At 42.2% G+C, this 24,005-nt stretch overlaps 1 protein-coding gene across 2 annotated transcripts; it reads right to left on the bottom strand.

The window, feature by feature from the left end:
• Positions 1 to 5,843: 5,843 nt before the first annotated feature.
• Positions 5,844 to 23,391, bottom strand: tprg1 (tumor protein p63 regulated 1). 2 transcript variants are annotated; one of them, XM_076079319.1, is made up of 6 exons: positions 23,309 to 23,391; positions 22,810 to 23,053; positions 20,861 to 20,952; positions 16,042 to 16,218; positions 9,246 to 9,399; positions 5,844 to 6,723 (listed from the first exon to the last, which is right to left on the bottom strand). In XM_076079319.1, exons 2-6 carry the CDS (start codon positions 23,044 to 23,046, stop codon positions 6,529 to 6,531), a joined length of 855 nt encoding a protein of 284 aa, XP_075935434.1. In that variant the 5' UTR covers positions 23,047 to 23,053; positions 23,309 to 23,391; the 3' UTR covers positions 5,844 to 6,528. The 2 variants fall into 2 exon arrangements, with proteins under 2 accessions (XP_075935434.1, XP_075935436.1); XM_076079321.1 differs by having other exon boundaries at positions 23,305 to 23,381.
• Positions 23,392 to 24,005: the final 614 nt, after the last annotated feature.

The raw sequence follows: 24,005 nt of genomic DNA, 5'->3' as shown, positions 1-24,005 counted from the left end.
GAGATTTCTTTCACAGTTGGAACAAATTGTTGGGTGGCTTTTTTCTGTTGTCTTCTGTTTGATGTTCTGATGTTAAGGAACGGATAGTTATATGCAAAGACGGTCCGTTGGGAGCGTTACTCGTGAGGGTCTATAAGCATGTTTGTGAAGATTCATATCCTGCCACACTTCAGAGCTAAATGAGATGACATAGACATAAGACATGCAAACATGCTGTGTGTGAAATATAATTCATCAATTTCAATACAGCACGTGCAGCGGAATGTTAGATAAGTACATTTACTCAAGTAGCCTACTGTAGTTATGTACAATTTTGAGGTACTTGTACTGGAGTATTTCCATGTTCTGCTACTATCTGGTGACGAGCGGCCCCCATTTGGGGGCTCTCGGGCTCAGAACCCCTCAAAATCAAATGCGGAAAATAGCATGATTATTAGCCAGTAGCATGTACGTGGCTACTTTTTTTTTTGGATGAAAGAGCAACGTATGGGCAACAACATCATATAAGTCACTTCTGACACACTCCCAACACAACTATAGGCTACTCACATAAGCAGAAATATATCGTGGCATAAAAGCACCAAATCCGGGCCAGAAATCGGCGTTATGAGTACCTCAAATCAATGTTTGTACCCTCATGCTAACAGCTACCAAGTCATGCAAAGCATGTAATAGCATTAGCACACGTGGCGGAACCCGTAACTAACTTCTGTTTTACGATCCGTATAAGCACTAAACAGTTGTGAGTGATCAAACGTACCTTCATGCTGAACTCCGCCGAAAAAAATCGTAGGTATGCGCCCAAGTTTTATGAAAAATATGGATAATAACACCGCAGAATTTCCGTTCCAAAGCTGTAGTCATTGTTGCCAACTGCATACTGTTGACTTCCGACTTGTTTCCAGAATAAGAGCGGTCAAGCAGGCTTGGGCGAGTGGTCAGACTGCCTGCGACCGGAAATTTCCGCCGGGGTACACGCGTCACTTCTGGCAACTTTATTGTATGAAAATTTTGCCGATCGCCACCAAACTCGACACAGGTCTTCCTAAGACTATGACGCGTCGAACTAGGGGTTGTTTTTTTAAATCGACCGAGGATAGGCTGCCATGCAGCCACATACACACACATGAAATGAGAAAATCCTACAGATGACAGCCAAAACTGGCTCTGATAATGTTATGAATATGAATATGATTCCTATTATCTGTATTTGGATGTATTGAATCATATGAGTGATAAAGAAAGTGAAATATATAGTTATATAGTGTATAAAAGTACAATGTAAGAGCTGCAACAGCTGGTTCGAAAATGATGACCTCGCCTGACCGCTTTGTACTAAAACCTCTTATTATTCACTTTATTCCACTTTATTCGACTTTAACCTTTTTTTAATAACTACTGATCAGTTATGCTATGACTTGGGAAAGTTTTAGGGAGCTAGCTGCATTATTTCAATAACCTTTTATCAATGAAAGTGCATTGTTTTCCAGGCGAAGCTGAATATTTTCAATTTCAGCTGTGTAATGTCTTATTTAACTATATTAACCAGTAACATATACAAAATATTTACACAATTCAACACATCTCACAAGTGTTACCAGTATTCTAGCATCAAAATTATTAAAATAGACCTTGTAGTTAGAGCTGGAGACTCACTTGCGTATGGGTATGCAATTTTCGCGCAGAGGGCTAAAAATAGGGCTAGGGGGCTGTAGTCACCAGAAGGTTAAAACTTTAAACCTCTGCACCACTAAATTAAAGCGGCAATATCGTAGTTACTGCACTACCTCAACAAGCTACAACATTATGCTCCAGTAATGTTAAAACAATACTAAAATATGTAATAATAATAATAATAATAATAATAATAATAATAAGTAGACCTTTGAGTATTTTTACACAGCAGTATTGCTACTTTTACTTAAGTAAAGGATCTGAGTACTTTGTTTACCACTAGAGCAAAGCTCAGTAAGGGAAATAAAGCTTTTTTTGTGGTTTAGCAGTTGATTCGTGCATGCCGACACATCCACACACAGCGCATGCGTGAACAAACACACTCGCGCTTTTCTTCACACATTCACTCCTTCACACTTAAACTGCAACGGCAACAGATGGAAAAACTAGGGGGAGGCGAGAAAAAGTGGAGAGAGCCCCGGAGTAAAATAAATGCGATTCGACTTGGACCGTTAGCGAGCAGCATTTCTCATGACAGGTGTAACATGTTTACCAAACAAGCAAGCAACACAGATGTCGGAAAAATGAAAATGGCGACTTGGGAGTTGCACGACCTGTGAAAAGAAGCCTGGTATCAAAGCTAGCATATACTGTATATATATCTATTCGGGGGCTTTGAAGGCATCTCAGAGAGATGAGAAGACTGCGCGCCACACCGGCATTGCAAGAGTGCCTCGCAGAATTCGTTTTATGTTACTCGCCCCAAGCAGCTCTGGTTGTTAGCCGGGGTCATCCAGGGTCACGAGCACTGATGGGCAATTTTTAAGCCTCTTCGGGGAAGTGGGGAAATCATCTCGCATCACAATCAAGCTAGACATGTCGACTTCCGATGTGACCTGGACCTGCAACAAGACCACCATCTCTCCAACATGGCCTCAGGTTAACAAGCTAATTTGTTAATTGCTAACTTGGTACCGTTTTTATACATATCGTGCTATTTGTTTCCAGAACGAGACTGAACGATCCGCCAGAGAGTAAGGATAACTCACTACGGGACTTTTCAAAAAGAGCAAGATCCAAGAGTGGGAGAATTTCAATTGCCTCTCAACGGCGCCTAGCATGGCAAAAGTGCTGACATAGCTAACAGTGTTTTAACCGCCACATGCCAACAGTGCTAATCAGCACCGTGAACCTCCCAGCGGGGCACGCTCAAGTTATTAGGCTCGTTCGAGATGAGCCAGTCCTGCGCAGAACCGATCACCGGCGATCGGCGCACAACGCATTCCGGTTAGATTTGTGTCCGACTTGAGCCTTCCTCTGACGTCATGCACATGTGTTGAACGATAACCTCTTGAGATCGAGGCAGCCGCAGTTTTTAGAGCCAGGCGCTGCAGTTGCTCTCCACTGCATGACCCAGGGTATGATGGGAAACGCCTGGCTGTCGCCAGATCAAAGATCTGATTGGCTCTTAGATTTGACAACAAACACCACGTTTTGTGGAAAATCCAAATTTTATGTTTTTTTATATATATTACAAACCAATTATTAAGGAGTTGTAGATGATTAATACGATCATTTATAAAGTGTAAGTAAATGATTAAGAACATCTTTAAATGTACATTATTCATCCATTTATATATATATATATATATATATATATATATATATATATATATATATATATAATGATTTATGGTTAGGGACTATGTTAATATATGCTTTATAAACGCGTATTAATACTGCAATTCACGATTAATTCATGATTAATTCACGATTAATTCATGATTAATTAAGGTAGTTACTAGACGTTAGTAAAGTATTTTGTGTGACCTCATTTAAAGTGAGGACTATTTATGCCTTACAAAGCATTTATAAATGACATTGAAAGGCCATCACTGCCTCAAAACCCATAATTTTTCAACAGAAAAGGCAAATAGACACAAAGTGATCAAGAACATATCAATATTTATTGAAAGATGCAAACGATATAAAACTCTTAAATACAAGTCTCAGCCATTCATTCATGTAAGAAACAAACAAACGAAGCATATTTTTTTTTTTTTACCGAGGTGACGACTTGAGACACAGGTAGGGAAATCATGGATAACATCAAGTCTTGAATGTCTTTTTTTTTACATTTATTCATTATTTGTTGTGTTTCTCGACAACGTGGAAGACCGAGACTCAACGTTCCCGCAGGACATCCAGAGTTTCCATGAGGACGAAGAAGAAACGCTCACGCCCGACCAGACCAGACGAATGAAGACAGGACAAGATGGAGATCGTGTGGTGTTTCAGTCAACAAAGTGAGTGAGCCCTTCATTAAGCTGCATTCAACATTACATGATCTGCCACTTGTTTCTGATGTCAGGACAGGATGTCAACCAATCGATCATCAACAGGAAGCTGCAGCACCACGACAGTCCACCTTTGAGCCCCAAGCCTTCTTCCAGACCCCATCAGAAGGGACGGATCCCTAAACCACCAGCCCCACTGACACCTTACCTCCCCCAGCAGTCAAGAGGACGAGGAGGACGAGCTCAACAGCAGAGAAGGTAAGACTCCTATTTACACTACAAATACTGTCATCAAGTTGTGATGAGCTAAAGTTAACATTACATCCTGTACATCAGAAGGTATTTATTATTATCAACACATCATCAACATGGTATTAGCTACAGTATTTAGTCATATCCATAATAAATATTCATTGCTTCCAGGGCAGGACTCTTCCTGTGTCTTTTCCTGAGACACCTGAGGGTCGATGTCAACCAGCCAAACATCTCAGGAAGCTGCAGCACCACAGCAGTCCGCTGAACGCACTTCTGCACCAAACCTGCTTCCAGACCCCAAACCAGTGCGTCATCACTTAGGAGAAGACGACAGCCCCAGTCAAGAGGACGAGGAGCGTCCCCAACTCACCTGTGAAGCCGTCGCTGTGTGCATCCTCTGCACTACCTTCATAATCACTTTGGTTTGGTGTTAAGTTCAATAAAATGGACTAAATGTAACGTGATCCAGTGTTCTGTGAGATCCTTCACCCTCAGTGATGTTGGGTTAACATGAAGCTTCTTAGACACTCAATCCTCTGCAGGTGTCACAGTATTTGTATCGGCTAAAATGTTTCACACTGGAAAATATATTCACATATTTGATGCAGGGTGTTTTTGTAACAGATGATATAAAACAAATATTTTTTACTTTCATTTGGACAAAGTAACGAGAGGAATCATGGTGAACTCAAGTCTCATTTTTATTCAAATGAGCTCAAGGCAAAAGTTTGGGAGTTTTTTATTACTTTTGTTGATTTAACACAATGATATGGCTGCCTGCCTGCCTCAGCCTCACGCCCTTGGATTCCCTGTTAAGTTTCCTTTGTGTTCATGTTTCATTAAAACCTGTTTTCACTCTGCAATCTGGTCATGTCTGCGTTTGGGTCCACCACACGACCCCGTGACAGATTTTGGATATTTGGACTGACCTTCCGTGTATACCTGCCTGGCTCTTCGGTTAAGATTTCCTTTTCTGTGTTTGAGTCTCTGTTCGGCTCAGAACTGTTACAGGATATGGCCTATACATTCTGTACTGTGTTGTGAGTGTAGACGAAAAGACAGTTTAATCACTCGGATTCATAAACAAAATGCAACACACCCTCAGAGTACACTACTTTACTGTAGTTAAAGTAGTTTAATAATCAATATTGCATATTGTCATCAATGTCATTCGACTGTCCGCATTGTAGAATTGCCAATAGGCCTAGAACTCTTCATTTCTAAAGCTTAATGTCACTCTCATGCTTCACTACACTGTAAAACCTCATGCTGTTATGTGGTAAAATCAAATTACCTTTTAATCAATAACTTAAAGCAGCACTAATATAAAAATAAAAATAAAAAATGAAATGACTGTAATGTAAAAGAGGCCATTTGTAGTAATAAACCATCACCTGACTACTTCAAGCCTCCAGGAAGAGGGCAGGGATTTGAAGCAAATTTGGCATCGTGGTCAAACGGTGGAATTTCAATTACCGGGTCCGTCTCGTGGTGTCATGGGGTCTGAAAAAGACTTTTTCCCACAGACTTGCATTGGGAAAGAGACTTCTAACCCAGCAGCTAATTATAATTGTACGAACACTTGTAGTGATTCAATTTGTCTCATTGACATCAGGATCACTGTTTGATCTTCACTCCTTCAGTGTTGGGAAGTAAAGCAATATTTATTAATGAGTTACAGTAATAGGATTACAAGTTAAAATCTGCATATTTTATACCACCACAAAGGAAAAGAGAACAAGATGCGTACTGTGACACCAAACCAGGTGCAGCGACATACAGAAAACACACAAATCAAGGGGAAACTCTGACACTGTATGCACTGTAAAAAATACACAGCGGATGATGAAACTATAAAGTGACAAATGGGCCCCCTTGCTCCGGTGAATCTCTGAGGGGCTGAACGGCATAGGAATGAGCTTTTTAACAGACACACCGGGGGAGGAAGAAAGGAGTCCCGTTGCAAACACAGTTGAATTACCATACCGCTGAGGAGCAAATACAAAGCTCCCTGAGAGCAGCGCGGGGATCCGTCATCCAGTGCGGAGCGGTGTTGAAATGCGGATGTTTCACACTGGTAATAAGCAGAAGGGGGAGATCACACAGTTGTTTAAACCTCACACAGAACATCCTGAGAATCCAGGCTTCAACGCGACACTAAAGCAAACCCGAATATGGAAACGTCTTTGGTCAATCCTGAAACAATTTGACTGAACGAACATACAAATATGAATTCAAGGCGTAATAATCTTTTTCAACTATTTGAACGACAACAAAACTATTATATGAAAAGCAGAAGATGTTAGAAGCCGAGGTTTCCTCGAGCCATGCAGTATCCCAGTTTGTTCTGGTTCCCGAGGAAAGACATGAGGCCCACGTAGGCCTCGATGTGGATCTGCTGCTTCAGGACCAGGACGCCGTTGGCCTTCCCGGGAAACGGCTTCATGGCGTGTGCTTTCTGCGCCGCCTCCTTGAGCCGCTCTTGAAAGTTCTGGATCTGTGGATGTTGACAAGAGGGTGGGAGGATCAGGAACATAACACATTTATTTCCTGTTTGCAGCTCTCTCGCCTTGGTCAGGATGTGGTGTACATGAGGTCACAAAAGCCTTATTCAGAGGGAGAACCTCTTATCACTCCTGTAAAATTTGCCTAAAACGCCTATCCAACGCGTACCCAAAGTAAACTGACAGCTCTTATTGAACCATTGGGAGTACATGTATGGTTTTAGTCTCTATTGAACAGTAACACTCTGAAGTTTCTTCACAAACAGTCAGAATCACTGTAAGTGCTACTGGCATTGAGCTATGGAGTTTACCACACATTGAAAAAGAAGATTTTTATTTACGCCTGGATTTGTTTTGGCCAACAGATGGCAGCAGTTATCTATGGCTGGGACTTATGACCCGGAAAACACAGTCCTACGACAGGATGGAGTCATGACACCTGGTAGAAGTTAGAATTTGATAACAATACGACAGAAAATTAATATTTTACATGTGGTTTACTAAGAGTGCAGCACGTAAAAACACATTTGGAGGCTCGTGTCACCACATCAAAATGCATATACTAGGTGTCCGAAATTCGAACTATAGTTTATTTATGTTGATGTATGGTTAACTATATCATATTTAACCATTGTCAACTTTCACAGATTCTTGGAAATTCTCATGAACCAGACTTTGCTCTTGATAATCTGTCTCAGTTACCTGAGTCACGGTTTACAATTTCAGTTTTGAAAACTTTCCCAGAGGGCCATCTGATAAATCTGCATGTCCTTGTCTTCGTAATTTCATTGGCTATATGGAGCCTGAGTTTGAACAGGATCTGTTTCCAATTGGCTCGAGCGTTACCCAAAGAAGAGAGGCGGGCATTGTCTTTCAAAGCGGACTCTCGTTGGCTGTTCCAGAATGTGACCGGGCTATAGAAGCTCCTATTGGGTCAAATGAGGTGTCAATCTAACCGGCGGAATGCAGCCTCCATTTTGCGATGAAAATCTCCGCTCTGTTGACATGAAAAGTGAAATTATGCCCGAAATATGATCGCGAGTTATCATATCTGCTGGCTAATTTGAAATGATGCAACAGCCCCCCGTGGGTCTTTATGGACGTACTAATGTGTTTTGGACTAAATCTTTTACTGGATTCGATCGAGTGGACCCTTAGCCACCTAGCAAGACCGTTTTTGCTGGACTAGCATGCACAAGGGGGACGTTATGAATCATAATCGGTGAGTCATGGCAATATTTTATCGGCTATTTTTGGAGTGCTTGTTTGACAGAGACGTTAACTGTACCTGCTGTTGTTATTGTATCTTGAAATGGTTTGCATAAATCGAATTACAAGAACCGTAGCTTTCTAATGAGATATCACATTAATACTCATCGTTACAGAGCAGTTGTGTACATAACACAAATCTACACTTAACACTGACGGCCCGCCCGTGATGAGGTTTTAATCTTTTTTTGTCATGTACAACATAAGCGATCGTGTCAAGCACTAATTGCATTAGATCATTAACTTTGTTTCAAAGTAACTTAGGGAAGTGTATTGATGCCAAAACATTTGAGAGAGCACAAAACTAAATTGAGTGCTCAGCCTGCAAGTCAATGTTTAAGAGCACAGCTTTCTAAGAGCAGAATTAGATTCATGTGTGATGGAGGGCAGAATTGTGACAGAGGATTTCAGGAGGAATTGTTTCACTACATGTGAGTCACTAACAGGGATCATTGTTCATTTAGTAAATTATGGTCCATTTAGAGTCAAATAGACAATAAAGCAGGGTATGCTTTAGGGCGGGGCTACCTTGTGATTGACAGGTCGCTACTACGACGTTGTCCGGTCTGGGACTTGACCGTGTTTTCATCTTACAACTTTAACCCTTTCACTGTGTTTTCACTTCATGAAAGTTAATTGTAACCTTTTTTTTGTCACCTAAAAATGTCTCATTCAGCGTTTAGCACCAAGATGGCGACGGTCCAAAACCAAGATGGCGACAGTCCAAATGCCAAACTCTTCAAAACCGTAGTGAACAAAACCAGCGGGTGACGTCACGATGACTACGTCCACTTCTTCTAGACAGTCTATGATGTGTCTGTGTGATGACTCATTCGACCACATGATGAATCTCACCACGCTGTTGTTTTGCTCAAGTGATAATAGTTAAGCGTCTCCTTTCAAGTGTCCTCTCACCCTAAATTACAAACTGTCTCATAGTGATACAGAGTCCTGCAGCCGGTCCATGGTTTAAGTTGTATCTGTGACGTGAGATGTTTTGAAATATGTGACTCTCAAACTTTCACTGGAAATAGAAACCAGGATATTGGTCCTAAAGATACATTTTTCAGATGTTTTGTTGTTTTTTTAAAATGCTTCGAGCACCACAAATGAATTTCCAGCACATAAAGTCACAACAATTTGCATGGCTCCACACCAATAGTTGGAAAAGTTGGAAACTTCTGTGATTTTGGTGAACTGAGCCTTTCAACAATTCCATACTGTTCCCATCGACTGATCAACTCACGTCGCAGAGGGAAGCGAACGTGTCGCTGATGCTCCTCACAGGGTGGTCGGTGAGGGTGATGCAGGGGAGGTCAGTGGCGAAGGGGTTCCACCTGGAGGTAAAGGAGGGCTCCCTCAGCCGGTCCCAGAAGACTCGCAGCCCCTCCCCCTCCCTCCTGGACACATCAACACACAGTGGAACACAAAGGTCAAAGAGTCTCTCTCTGTCAGTGACACATATGACTCAAACAGGTGAAAAATAACATCAGATTCCTCAGTTCATGTTGTCACCAGATCAATGACATTACTCAACATACTCAACAAGCTCTTGTTTTGTTTTCCATTGAGTTATGCACAAAAAATAAGTAAATATAAATGCTTTATTTATAAGTGACAATTATGTGGCATAGAATTATTTCATGTAGGAAAAGTAATGCTAAAATACAAAGCGGACTGCAGTTTATATTTCCACTATTGCCGGAACGCAAGAGAGTTCAGTTACGTATATCTACATTCCAATGCTGCGCTGCTTCTTTTATTTATTTATTACATGTTATTCTGTTTAAACCCAGTATTTGGCAAGACTAATTTATTTATTTAATTTTGAATTATCTATTTGTTGAATAAGATCCCAGTGGAGGAAGAAGCGAAGCTTCGCTTACTAGAAAATATCACGGGTTCCTCGTGAAGCTGGGTTCACACTGGACGCCGGAGCGCAGCGATGTTTCGGGCGAGCAGTCATTCCAATAATACAGTATCTTTGTTACTGTTCAAAAGGTTCAAGGTCATAGTGAGTTCAAGACACCCTCCTCTGCATCTCTTTTTACCAGCCAGTTAGAGCTGTGCGATAAATCGATGTTTGACAATGTGTTTGAAAAGTATGACGATTTTTGCTTTATCTTAAAGTAGCACAGAACAGCACAGCCCCTTCCCTGAGCTCCCATAGTTCATAGAAGCGCCGCAAGAGGTTTCTTTATTGTCCGACCTCGAGCAAACTGCTGTAAAGTTTGTCTAAAGTCTGTGGCAACTAAAAACAGCAGCACAACTAAACTATTCCGGCAGCTGAGTGGGAGAAGTGTGTGGCACTGCATGCACAAGACGGCGGCAGCCCCCGAAACCCCCGATAAAAAGCGCCCGACATTAGCGGAATCATTTTCTCGTGTGAGAAGAAGGCGGGTGCAAGTTTGTAGGGTGTGTAAATGGAAACGCATCCAACATGCTGACTCCATCAGAGAGGGTCTTAAGTTGAGCTGGTCTTCTTTTTTCCTACGCTACAATGAAGCGTATGTTTTTGTTTGAATCTGTTCCGTTCCCGGTGAAATTTAACGACAAAACTACGCCAACGAGCGCTTGAGCAACATTCTGCGACAATGTATCTGGCAGCGCTTGCTTTTGTCCCTAGTAGTGTGAACATAGCATTAGTGTGTGTGTGTGTGTGTGTGTGTGTGTGTGTGTGTGTGTGTGTGTGTGTGTTTTAAGGAGCATATTTATTGTATATTATTTAGTAAAAGTTAGGTTTTATTATCCCAATAATTTACTTTACTATAACTTTTGGGATAAATCAAAGTTGAATTGCTGGCTTGGTCACCTTGGGTGCACTTTCACTATTTTCTGATATTATAGAGACCAAAAGATGAATTGATTAATGAAGAAAACAGTTGTCAGATAATTGGATAACAAATCATTTCGACATTCTGCTATTGTTAAAACATTTGCGCCATGTGTTATGTAATGCGAGTCATTTGCCGGCTGCATGCTCACTGAAACACTAAAAAATATTATATTTTTGTAGGTCTGACACCAAACCCACGAATGTGTGTGCCTTTGTAACCTCTTAAAAGCTGTATAAGAATTGTGCAAACAGGGCTCATCAAGGGAAGCTTGTTACGGCAATCAAGCAGAATGTTTTGGTGTTTTTGTGAATCTGATCTGAACAGCTTTCACTGTGGGATAGAAAAGTGTTCCTCTGCAAAGTCTTACCTATAATGAACCCGCTGGTTTGCATCCAAAAGTAAGACGGAAGATAAATAAATCAGCGTGCGGCCGATTTCCCCAACGGTGTTCTGATTTCTTTAATGATCCGTCACACCTTTTGACCACATACTTTGAACGAGAGCACTTCCTGTCAACAGAATGAAACACTTGAGGCTAAACAATAGTGGTGTAGCTGTTAATCTCCTAGCCCTGTTTACACAAGTACTTTCCAAATGACTACTGCTGCTAAACATGCTGTGCCTCCTCCAGAGCAAATGTTGTGCAGGGAGAAAACTATTAAAACATTAAAGTATAAATGGGAACATTAAAACGCTTTGGCGAAACACAGACAGGATGGAAGCAGACTTCGTTACGTCATTCGTGAGTTTCTCAAGGAGACGAGGTTCATATCGAAAATAAATTGCCAAAAAACGGACTTACAAACACCTCAAGAAAGAGGGTCAAACTGAGGAAAAGCAGCTCCTACTAACCTCCCACTCAATCCACACTGTTCACACGAAACGCACACGTGCATGAGAGCAACGCTGTGTTCTGAGCTTAAGGGCAAGTGACGAGAGATTCCTCCCTGGGATTTTTCAAGCGCTTGGGACTCATAAATCAACACACAAGATGTAAACATCAAACCCAGCTCCAGTTGTCCCACACCGTCTCAGAGCGAATAAATGGGGTCCTATCGCTCAGTGGAGCCTGCATGGTTTGTCAGCCATCCATACGCGTATCCATCCAACATGTGAAAGGACTACAGAGGGAGAAACAAGGGGGTGGACTGATGACTAGAAAACAAACAAAGAGAAGCTCACTTGTTATACACAACGTCCCTACAATATTCGGCCCTTGAAAAGACATTTACATTATTCATGATGAAGCTGCTCGTGCAACGCTCCGAAGCCTAAAACATACAGCCACGTTACTGCGGATGTCATGATGCAAAAAGCTGTGATATCATAGCTGCGGGCTGTTGGCAAACACGTTTCCACCCCAAACAGCAGAGTCCACGAGCTGAAAAAACGCTCCACGGTGTTTGAATTTAGAGCAGCGAGCCCAAAAAACATTATACGCCTGTTGGTGAAAATTCTAATGTGTGTATTTGCATTTTTTTTCTGCAATTTATGCCGTGGACGTCCTATTTATGAAAGTGCAGTTGAGGTGAATTTCACGGAATCAAGTCATTGAAGGAAGCAGGGAGTGTGAAACTTCATCCTCGGTGCTGATGATGAAGAAGCTGCCTAATCGTCAAATAAGCTTAACTTTTATTTTCAGCTATTAAGCAAACACATTTAAAGTTCCTCATCTATCAGTATATATATATAGATCTACCGGAAGGGGCGGGACTTTGCCTTCGGAATCTTATTAACGCTTTTTTTTGCGGCAGATTATCGAGCAGTAATGGAGATGAGCCAGTACCACGGTTTGTACAACCTGTGAGCTCAAACGTGGAGTCAGACGTAGGACAAACACTCCTCTTCCTATTTTTGAGACGCATCTATTGATGTGATTGCTCCAGCGACGTCGCCCCTCAAGGTTGACCCCCTAAAAGTTTATCCTCACCGACTCCTCACCAGAACACTGTGTGTGTAGTTTGATCTGGATGAGGAGTCCTCATTTAAGGAGAACTGGTGGTGTGTGTGCATCCCTCTTACTTTGCTCCACATGTCAGCGTTTCACAGTTGTGGCTCTGATTAAATCCTCTTCTGATGAGGTGCATAATGCTGACGAATGATATCTACTATGTACTGACTGCCCTCTGCTGTCTGAACGTGTGAGCTGCTTTGGTTTGTGCAGAACGAGAGGAGGAAAGTCTGTCTCAAACTACAGATTCCCCACCCTATTGATCAAAACAACGGTAAAAATGTATAATAAGCCAACCTGAGTCAGCAATGTGAGGAAAGAATTCGAGTTAATAAAACAGTTCTTAATAAGTTGAAGGCGGGGGCTAAATAAGGTATCATTCCCTCTGAAACCTTAATACAGAGAAAAGAAAACTAATAAACAGAGAAGAGCAGTGCTGGGACCATTTCCAATAAATATATATTTATATATATTCCCTACAACAGTTACTGAAGCAACATCCAGTGGGGCTTCTTTAAACCTCCACACCCAACTCTTTCAGACAGGAATAAAATAATAAAACACAGATAATGTGCTGGGTAATTAGTTTGTCTAGACAGTTTGGAAAGAAGGCACGTTAAACACAATCTCTCCCCATAGATGCAGAATATTCTGTGCTTTCTTCGTCATGGGTGCACCTGGAGATTACGCGATGAAAACAAAAGATCTTCAGCACTAAAAATACCGACGCTCCCTCAACGGTATCTATTGGCATCATGGACGTTTCAGGGAGGCTGATGGAGCACAGACGCCAAATAACACGCTCCACAGACGGAGTTAGATGTTCTTTGTTCTCAGGCTGGTGGCCTGGGAACACAAAGGGGTCAAACGTTCATGAAAGTGCTCTGTCTCAACTAATTCTTTTATGAAATATTACCATTTCACACTAGCAGTTCTTCATGTGTCATCGATGACACATGAAGAACTGTGACGTGGCGTGCTGCTGCTTGGAAAACGTCTCTACCATGGGCGCACACTGACATCGAGTGGTCAGATGACAGCTGCCAGCTGCAGATGTCTTGTTTCCTCGCCCACTTGAAGAACAATAATACCTCGGTAACAGCTCAGGAGTAGCAGCCAAGCGTCATCACCACGACGGCTGAAAGAGCAGCCGAATCGTGCGGATGTACTGATTATTTACAGCAGCATATGGAGCTTTTATTTGCGTTCAGCGAGCGATTTTATTTTGGGGAAAAAATGGATAATTCCATTACTGTCTGAGCGTTTTGGTACATCAAAGTGAAAAGGTCTGAAAGGTCCAAAGTGCGGCCTGTTGAGTCTTTTACCTCCAACGTCAATCAGACCACTGAACACAAAGGGAACCACATCCATAGACGTATCCTGTACAACAGAACTCAAGCCCAAGAGCCCAGCTTAGAGGATAAATTCAACATTTCGGGATATGTGCTTATACAATTTCTTGCTGAGTCAGATGAGAAGCTTAATATCACTTCTGGGCAACAATCAATACTATTATATCAAAATGGATCACATAACTAACTGTGCCTGAGAGGTGTCACTAGGCGGCAACCTCCGGTTCTGCCGAGTGAAGCCGATGCGGAAGTGTGTCTTAAGTCAAGTAGACCATAAAGCTTTAGGGCGGGCTTACTATGATTGACAGATATACAGAGTCTCTATGTCATTCCAAATACGGTAACCTCCATTCATTGGTTGCGAAAAACCAACATGGCGACAGGTTCTGGTACTTTTCAGGTCACCACCATCTTTTTTTCTTCTTACTTGTGATCAGGGAATCTTTAAAATGCACTGACAAATCAGTCAAAACCTAAACAGGAATTATAATACCAGTATAGAATGTCTATAGTTTATACACACAGAATGGAATTGAATAGATCAACCCCGCTGTCACCCCCAGCTATTCGAGTCAGTATCAGCCCGATATCTGATATCTGATCTGATTAGTGCATCCCTTCTTAAAATGAAGTGTACCCGAAAAAGGAAAGCAACATTAAACATAGCAGCCGAAACATCTTCAAAGCCTGACTTTTCCTACTTTTCTCACATTGATTTTTGTGATGTGGAAATAAAATTTCCTGTTCCATCAGAGCAGTGGGGAGGATTCATTCTCATATACACATGAACTTTACTGTAGATCAATTTTCTGCCAAAAATAAGACGGAATGACCTAGACGAACAAAAGAAGACACTTCCTGAGGGAGAGGCAGAGAAGAAGACAGGGAGGAAGTGGTGAAGATGAAGACAAGAGAGGGGAAGTGTTTGAGGGTCGAGTCTCTCTCATTCCAATCCGTCTCTTTGCTGTTGGACTCCCGGGTGGCTTTCACGAGCGCTTTATGTATAATTCAGCGTAATGTGCGGAGATAAAGCCTCCAATACAGGCCGCGTTCTTCTAAGCTCTTCACAGCGCATTACGTTTTATTCATCAAATTAGTTTTAGTTGGTTTGGTATCCCCTGAGCCGTCTTTAAAAGGTTTGGATGAAAGGACTACATTAATTTTGCCACTAATCAGTTAAGCGACAGCTCCAAGTGACAGCTTTGCACTCCTTACCCCTCCTGAAAAAATAAAAACTCTCAGCTTGTCTCGCTGCCTCGCCTGTTTCAGGCCGTTCCGCGTGTCCCCGGTTGCCCTCCCGGCGCCGATCCTCTGCACGAATCCCCCTTCACGGCCTTCTGATGCCGCCCTCAGCGCCGTGTCACTGCTCTCACTGACAACCCCGATCACTGTCCATGCTTTCAAGTAAATCATGCATACTTCAACCTTTGAAATCCCCCCAAAGAAGGCTGCATGTTACATTCCTGTTACATTCTTCATTACATCCTCTAAAAATGTTCACAGAGCTTGAGAAAGCATTGTGTGACACATGACTTGAGAAGAAAGGTATGAAACAATAACATACTAGGAAACTAGGCATGTTTGGTGTTAAAGCTCAATGGTTATCGTGTGCTAAAAGGGATTTTTACTTTCCTGAAGCAAATAAGAGCACGGAGCAGATCATCAGGGCTAATATTTGTAATTCTCCAAGTGTGTGTAGCGACGAAACACTTCAGACAGGACACCAGAGATCCAAGGCTTTCTCTATACACACAATGCATGTGTCTCTATGAAGTTAAAGAGTCAGGAGTTTCCTGGTTATCATTTCCCACCACAAATTAAAAGAAAAATGAGGTTAAAGCTGCAGCTTTTCATGGATAGTAGGTATAAGGTCACTGCTGAAGGACTAATGAGAGGACTTACTGAAGCAGGGAGTGCTTTGGGAAGCTGAACTGGCCGTGGGAGATGCGGTCTATAATGTTTAGTGGGATCCTCTGGATTTGGTCACAGTTGAACATGACAAAGTCGTACTTGAAGACCAGGAGAGAGTTGTCTGCGATGATGACGAGGCGCTCTTTTTCATTGTTCCAGTGATCCACCCTGAAACAACCAGAGAGACTGTGTTAGAATCTGTTCTTGATATCTATATTTTAATTTTGACCCACCATACAGCACATTTCTGTACGTCCAATGAGAAAAAGGTGACAGTCGTATTGTCTTTAAGTATACAGTGTGTAACAAGCATAAGGACCGGTATGCACTAAGTTGCCAGTTTACTATTTCACTAACAACTAAGTGTACAGTAGATTAAAGTATTTAGTTAAACTGCAGAGGGTCCCAACCGTTTTAGCTTGTGACTCGTGAAACAAAGCAACTTGTGATCCCTTGTCACTGGTTGCATACGTTCACTGGTTGCATACGTTCACAGGTTGCATATGTTCACTGGTTGCATACGTTCACAGGTTGCATATGTTCACTGGTTGCATACGTTCACTGGTTGCATACGTTCACTAGTTATAACCAGTTCAACCACAGTGTCATTTTCTTTCCTTTGTTTAATATCGGTCATTTTTAGAGGGGAAATTATTCGCTAACTCACAAGAAAAAACACAAAGACTTAAAGGAACGTCTGACAGACAAATACTATTTTGTGTTGTTTGTTCTGCTGTCCTATGCTGTTCTCCCAGGTCTCCCAACCTCGGGCTCGGGACCCACTATTGGGTCATACGCCAAATGAGAGGGGTCACAAGAGGATCAAAGGAAGAGTTCAACCAACTGCAGTAGAGAGGGATTTCCACTATGTATATTTGAGTCTTTTTGTATGAAGTTTAGTTCTTATGTTGATAGGGGAGTCCCCGACTAAGAATGTACATAGTGAAATCTGATTGGTCAAGTCTTGCCTATGGTGGACTGATAGATGCAGTTTGTTTTCTTGCTCATTGATCCCCCCTGATTAAGCTTTATTTATCTTTAGAAAAATAAAATAAAATAAAATAAAAACAAAAGTATTGGCCGAGATACATGTGACTCGTTTAGCTGTTGTTTCAAATGAATGGACAAAACTGTCCATTGTGCATGTGTTTGCAGCAGGCGGCAACCTCCGGTTCTGTTGAGTAAGGCCAAAGCGGAAGAGTCTTAAAATTTAAATTCTCTCTACTGACCATCAACTCCTCTGGTTGCAAAAATAAGTCTGTTTGTATAAAAGTCTATGAGAAAATGACTCTACTTCTCACTTGATTTATTACCTCAGTAAACATTTAAAACATGAGTTTATGGTCTCAATCTCTAGTTTCTTCAAGATAGTGCTATGTTGTTATTGAATTGCTCTGATTAAAACGCCTTGTGTTGTTGTTCTTTAGCCTTTCTGAGGCTGTCGCCAAGATGTTGCTCCGATGGTCTTTGGATAGAGCAACTTAGTCTGCATGGTGATTTAGCCATGCACACCAAGGAGATTGATTGAATGCAAACTGTTGTTTTCAAATAACATTTAATCTTTTTTTTTTAAACAGTATTATTAATAAGCTAATATTTATACGAAAATAGGCTAAACTTCACAGCCATTCAGCGCCCCCATGTATGCAGAATGGAACTATTTGTTTCATGACCACATTTTCCCGCCACTGCAACAGGCTCTTTAGATCGAACCATAAATAGTCAAATATTCACCTCTTGATGTTAGTATTGTGCAGCAGGTTATTTGAAGTCAACAGAAAAATATGTATAACAAAGCTGCTTAATTATGTACTGTAAAAGCTTCACAATTTCCAAAACCGCCGTTGGCAAAGATCATACAATATGCATGCAAGCATTTCTAAGTTGCTAAGTTTTTACCACCAAAAAAAGAAAAAGGAAAAAGGAAAGCAAAATCTAATGAAGAGAAACACCTTCAAAGCAAACACACTAGAGTCTGCTTTCTATTTCGGCCTCAAAGTGTGTTAAAAAATGTCTGCGTTATTAACTCGAATCACAAAAAGCATAATATCACACGCACACACACACTCTCCCTCACACAACTAATTCATGGTGCCATGGATTCTCTTTCTACGGCCCGCTGAGCCGCCGCGCTCGTGTGGCCCACTCCCAATGAAACACCCGATTGCTGCTGGCAGCCGCAGGCCACAAAAAAAAAAAAGAGACAAGTTCACTGAACAGTTGCGGCATCATGGGAAAGGTGTGGGTGAAGAGATACGACTGTGCTAATGAAATGAGTTAGCCCAAACTTGACTGGGCACGGCATCGCGGACGGTACAGAGGTGTTACAGAGATGCACCATCAGACCGTGGGTGGTCTGACAAGCTGCTGGCACTTGGCCTGACAGAACAACACACGGGGATGTGGTGGACTGAGGTAGCCAGCGAGCAGATCTACTGTAGGTACACACATACAACCACCTCCTCTATGTGTAAGTCAAAAATGAAGTATTTTATGATCAGAGAAGGCATAAAGAAATGGGAACTAAATAATCAAATGGAGAACACATGACAAAAACGAAAAAGGAACAGTCTAAGCAATAAAAGCAGATGCATTGAGATCATCTTGCTCTTTCTAAAGCTAGTGACAATCCTCAGCCAGGCCAGATTTTAGGAATTTTCTCATGCTCTTATGACATAAGTCACCGTCCTCCCTCTGGGGAAATTCTGCAGCAGCGTCACAGAATTGCCGTATAATGCACTCTCTATGTCGCCAGACTTCCTACAGCGGCGCCTGCGTTGGCGGTAACTGCGGGGCCAAATGTAGGACGAGCGTTAACGTGTGTTGGACAGAGCTGCATAAATGGGATGCATTATTAATTCTAACACGGCCGGCCTTTAAAATGTTTCCTGAAAGCTTGTGCGGGGAGTGATACAACCCGACGTCTCGCAAGTGCACTTGGTAAATGTCTTGCAGTCGTGTCATTTTGCTCCGTGTTGGAGGCAATTAGTTCACTGCCTCTGCATTGGCTTGTATCACACAAGCCAATGACAAGCCACATTCAACTGTGGTATTAGGCTTAATTAATACAGATGTCTCTATTTGATCATGCGGAGCCAATATGGACTGTAGTATATCATGTGTAGAATATAGACTCTCTCCCTATGGGCCTCAGATTATCTGCGGACGTCTGAGCCCCTCACCGTATCTTTAAGGCTGAGCCCAGCTACCCTACAAAGGAAACTCATTTTGGCCGCTTGTAACCTCAATCTCATTCTTTCGCTCACTACCTAAAGCTGGTGACTACAGGTGAGGGGATATAGATGGAATGGTAAATTCAGAGCTCAGCTCCCTCCCGTTGTACGGTCCGGTACAACACCCGCATTCCTGCGGACGCCACATCGAACCACCTGTCCATCTCAAGCTCCATTTTACCCTCACTCGTGAACAAGACCCTGAGACACTTGAACTCCCTCGCTTGGGGCATTGATTCACTCCCAACACTAAGGGCGCAATCCACCGTTTTCCAGCAGAGAACCATGGCCTCAGACTTGGAGGTACTAACTCTCAATCCAACCGCTTCACACACAGCTGCAAACCGCCCCAGTGCTTGCTGAAGGTCACGGTTTGATGGAGCCGACAGAACCACATCATCTGCAAAGACAAGAAACGCAATTCTGAGGTCCCCGAACCGGACACTCACCTCCCCCCCGATTGCACCTTAAGATCCTGTCTATGAAACAGAATCGGTGATAACTCTGGCAGAGGCCAACATCCACTGGAAATGTGTTTGACTTTGTGCAGAGCATACCGACACAGCTCTCACTTTGGTTATACAAGGACCGGAACGGCCCCGGTACCCCATATGCCTGCAGTAACCCCCACAGGACTCTCTTGGGGACATGACCATAAGCCTTCTCCAAGTCCACAAAACACATGACGACTGGATGGTCAAATTCCCATGACCCCTCCAACAGACCTGCAAGTATAAAGAGCTGGTCTACTGATCCGAGGTTTGACAATCGGTCTGAAGCCTCCTTTCCAGCCCCTATGAATAAACTTTGCCGGGGAGGTTGAGCAGTCTGATACCTCGATAATTCTCTACAGTCCCCCTTTTTAAAAATGGGAACCACCATCCCGGTCTGCCACTCCACAGGCACTGTCTTCGAACCTCCAGGTGACACTGAAGTGGCGTGTCAGCCAAGACAGCCCAACAACGTCCGCAGCATTCAGCATCTCAGGGCCGATCGCCCTGCCGCCAAGGAGCTTTTTGACCACACCGCCGACCTCTGCCAGGGATATGGATGAGTCTTCTCCCGAGTCTTCAAACTCTGCCTCTTCCATAGAGGATGTGTTCGTTGGTTCAAGTCTTCAAACTCTGCCTCTTCCATAGAGGATGTGTTCGTTGGTTCGAGTCTTCAAACTCTGCCTCTTCCATAGAGGATGTGTTCGTTGGTTTCAGGGGTTCTACAAAGTGTTCATTCCACGGCTTGACAATGTCCTCAGCCCTGGTCTGCAGTTCTCCGCCCCGAGTTGTATCCCCATGCGGGATAATAAAGTTGATCTGAATCTGAACAAAGCTGTGGGTTTTCATTAGAGAGCCTGGCATTTTCAGCTGGGGAAAAAAACGCTTTTGTGGACACGGCCCCTAAGGGGGTAATGACACATAATCTAATCAGCAGATCAGTGTTTCTTAATATAATTATTTCAAGCTATTTAAGTATATAACATTGGGAGCTGAACCAACTAGTTGATCTTGATAAAATTAATTGTCCATAAATTTGATCGATTGTGTATGATTTTTTACAGAGCAAAAATACCAAAAACTCACTCTGCCATCAGCCAAATGCTGTGAACGCTGCCATCTACTCCTTCATCCACCAGAGCTTCAACGTCTTTGATAGCCTGTTTCAGAGTGCCAGGCTGAGGAGACATAAATGCATGGGTGTCACTTTTTAATTTTCCATTGTGACAATCACAATGTGTGACAGAAAGCTTAAGGGGTGATCTTTGAGGCAGACGCACAGCTGGGACTGGTACTCCAACAAAATGTCAGAGCGTCTGTGTGTCAAACAAAATGACAATAAACAAAAAAACATGAAGCCTCCGCATATGAAAATGAATGATAATGAAGAAAGCTGAGCGTGCATCTTCCGTGTGTAAAAATCTGAGTAACTCAGGTATTTGAAGACAAGAGAAAGCTTCTGGACATAATACACGACACATCCAAATTTCTGTTTTTCAATGCAATCCACACTCATTTCCATAACATGCAATTCTATCCTTCCACGTTTTATTATTTCAATGGCAAGTTAAAAAGATTAGGAGTTCATATTGAGGGCTCCTGGCAGTCTTACTGAAATCTGAACCCGGTGCTGAGCCGACCTGGCAACGTGTGAGGACTTCTTATAGCAACCCAACGCAGGCCTGCAATGAACATATATATAATATTTTGCATTCTCCGTTGAAATTTGAATATATAATACAATAAAAACATATGCTAATAATGTAACAACAACAAAAACATTGTAATAAACTTGCACTATTCGCCAAAAATATAGTAAGTGTCCCTAAGAGCATTATGTTGCATTATATTAAAAACCAGCGGTAAATCACCAGTTTCATATACACTAGGTTTCATATACTCTATGTGCTGTTTATTTCCTGAGCACTGGTTAGCTAGCAAAAATGCTCAATGACAGCAATGCTATTGTTAATATTTTGCCACGATATTTAGTATCTGTGAATCCACTTATTTTCTATGTAAATAATACAGTAAGTAATACAGTACAAGTTGCCTCAGTTAACTTTGGCCAAGAAAAAGCAAACGCTGAGTTCTTAGTTAACTTGATTCCTTGAACTCTACGTTTCATAAGTTTGTGTGTATGCTAAAAATGGCTGTCAACAATAGCAGACTTGTATAAGTGTAAATGTCAGAGGGTACGCTTGTATAATGTGTTATAATGACAAAGTAGTGGTTATAGTGAGTGAAACCGTGATCTGAGATGGACGTTGCAAAATGTGCTATGTATCTGCAATTCTTCATCGGCTAAGTTTGATATCTGTCAAGCTGAATGGAGCCGCAAAACGGATTCATTCTGGTCAAAAGACTGAAAAAGCCTTTTAGTCTCCAAAGATGATTTGATTGCAGTTATTGTATCAAAATGAATTACTCAGTATTTTATACAGTGTGGTAAAAGTAGCAATAACACAATGTTGAAGTATTAAAACCTTAAGTAAATATTATGCTGAACAGCCCAGTAATATTGTTGTCTGTTATCACATAAGCATGATTTGAATGTAGTTGCTGGTGGAGGTGGAGCTTTTTAACATCTTAAATACAGTGTTTCATAACTAAATGTCTTAAGTGAAATATCTCCACCAGCAAAGTAGTTAAGGGACTTGTGCAGGGACTGCAGAGGACAATTAGCATTGAGCTAACTCTGGTGCAATCAATTGCTAAGCTAACATGTATATTTGATGTTGTACATGGCAAATAAACGCAAAATAAATTAAATATACTAATAACTAGAGCGTTAACTGCACTGTAGAAGAAGTATAAAGCTAGAGTAACAAAGTATAACCTAAGTACAAGTAACATTGTCAAATTCAAATAAAAAGAACAGAAAGTTAGGTACAACTTAAATGTATTAAATAGGTTAACACTTAACACTTGCCAGACAATTTTCATGAATATTAAATAACATATCAGTTGCAACGTGAAGTGAGATAGGCAGCACAAAGTTCCCTGTTGTCAAGTGGAAAAGCGGAAGTCTTTACCCTCAACACGAAGAACTTCCTGATCTTAAACTGGTCCAGAGATGGCTCCACGGAGATGTCACTGCGCTGGGGGCGGGCCGCTGCGACCTCCGCTGCCCGCTCCTCCGTGCCCTCTGTGGGGGCAGTCGGCTGAGTGTCCGCCGGGCCGCCGGCGGAAGAGCTGAGCTGCTGCTGCTGCTGCTGCTGCTGCTGCTCCTCATCGCTTGGCGGCGCTCTCTCCTCTTCAGCTTCTGCCATGATGGAGCTTCAACAACACCTCTCTCAACATTAACAACACTTGTGTAGAACTATTTAGGCTATCAAGTTAAAGACTGTCACATACATGTCGACTCCGCTGCAGTGAGGCTTTTACGACTTTTAGATCTTTGCCTCTAGTAGTCACTCTGGGTGCACAGCTTCCCCAGTATCGAAACTTGCATACACAGTCCCGACACATATTTACCCCTACATCCCTTGAGTTCAAATTTCAAAGTGCTGGTAATAAATATGACTTACTTACCGCTGATTATCGGCGTCGCGGAAGGTGTTGAGCGGATCAGCAGGTCTCGATAAAGAGGCAGCACAGGTGCATAACTTCCTTGTTCCGACTGTAACGTTTGTTTTAATGGGCGTGCACGGCAGCAGCGCACCAGAGCAGGATGCATTTCAGACTCAGGCCTTTTCATTGCTCTGATTTACGATAGCACACGAGCTGCACCTATACCAATCTATAAATAGGTACGCTGCTGGTTTGGGACTGGTTTCATTCTGTACTGAATGAAGATCATCTCAGGTTTGTGTAGCTTATTTATGAATGTTGTGAGACTGGGTGGGGGCTTTCAATCCTTTTCAATCCACACAGTGCTCATTTTACTCTCTTTGTGAGGGCCCTTTGTGGCCTCATATTGACTCCACTTGCTTCAAGGTGCATGACCAGATTTACCTGTTAGGATGCAATGTGTGTATGATTAGTATAACCTCTTTCAATTTGATATATTTTTTGTATTTTAAAAAGTATGTAGCCAGGGATGTCCACATACTTTTTGCCTTATAAAGTCTGCCTTTTGCTGATATGAACTATACATTAGAAACTAAATTGAGGATTAAAAAGAGGTGCTTTATGAGTTGCATTCCAACAAACAGTGTATGATTACCTGCCCGAAGGGTTTTTAAACGACGAACAGAGTCGAAACGGTATTTCCTGTCGATGTCTATTG

This window comes from Anarhichas minor, unplaced genomic scaffold, assembly GCF_050575085.1.
Source record: "Anarhichas minor isolate MPS153535 unplaced genomic scaffold, ASM5057508v1 ptg000071l, whole genome shotgun sequence".
Lineage (NCBI taxonomy): Eukaryota > Metazoa > Chordata > Actinopteri > Perciformes > Anarhichadidae > Anarhichas > Anarhichas minor.
Note: the sequence above shows the minus strand (reverse complement) of the source record. Positions and strands in the feature narration are given on the sequence as shown.

What these genes read in the sequence shown, in the direction of transcription:
- tprg1 (XM_076079319.1), bottom strand. Translation starts at nt 23,046, where the DNA reads ATGGCAGAAGCTGAAGAGGAGAGAGCGCCGCCAAGCGATGAGGAGCAG. An exon ending in GGAAGTTCTTCGTGTTGAGG is followed by an intron (nt 20,953 to 22,809) that starts GTAAAGACTTCC and finishes ATGTCTCCTCAG; the next exon opens with CCTGGCACTCTGAAACAGGC. An exon ending in CCAAAGCACTCCCTGCTTCA is followed by an intron (nt 9,400 to 16,041) that starts GTAAGTCCTCTC and finishes TGATGTGTCCAG; the next exon opens with GAGGGAGGGGGAGGGGCTGC.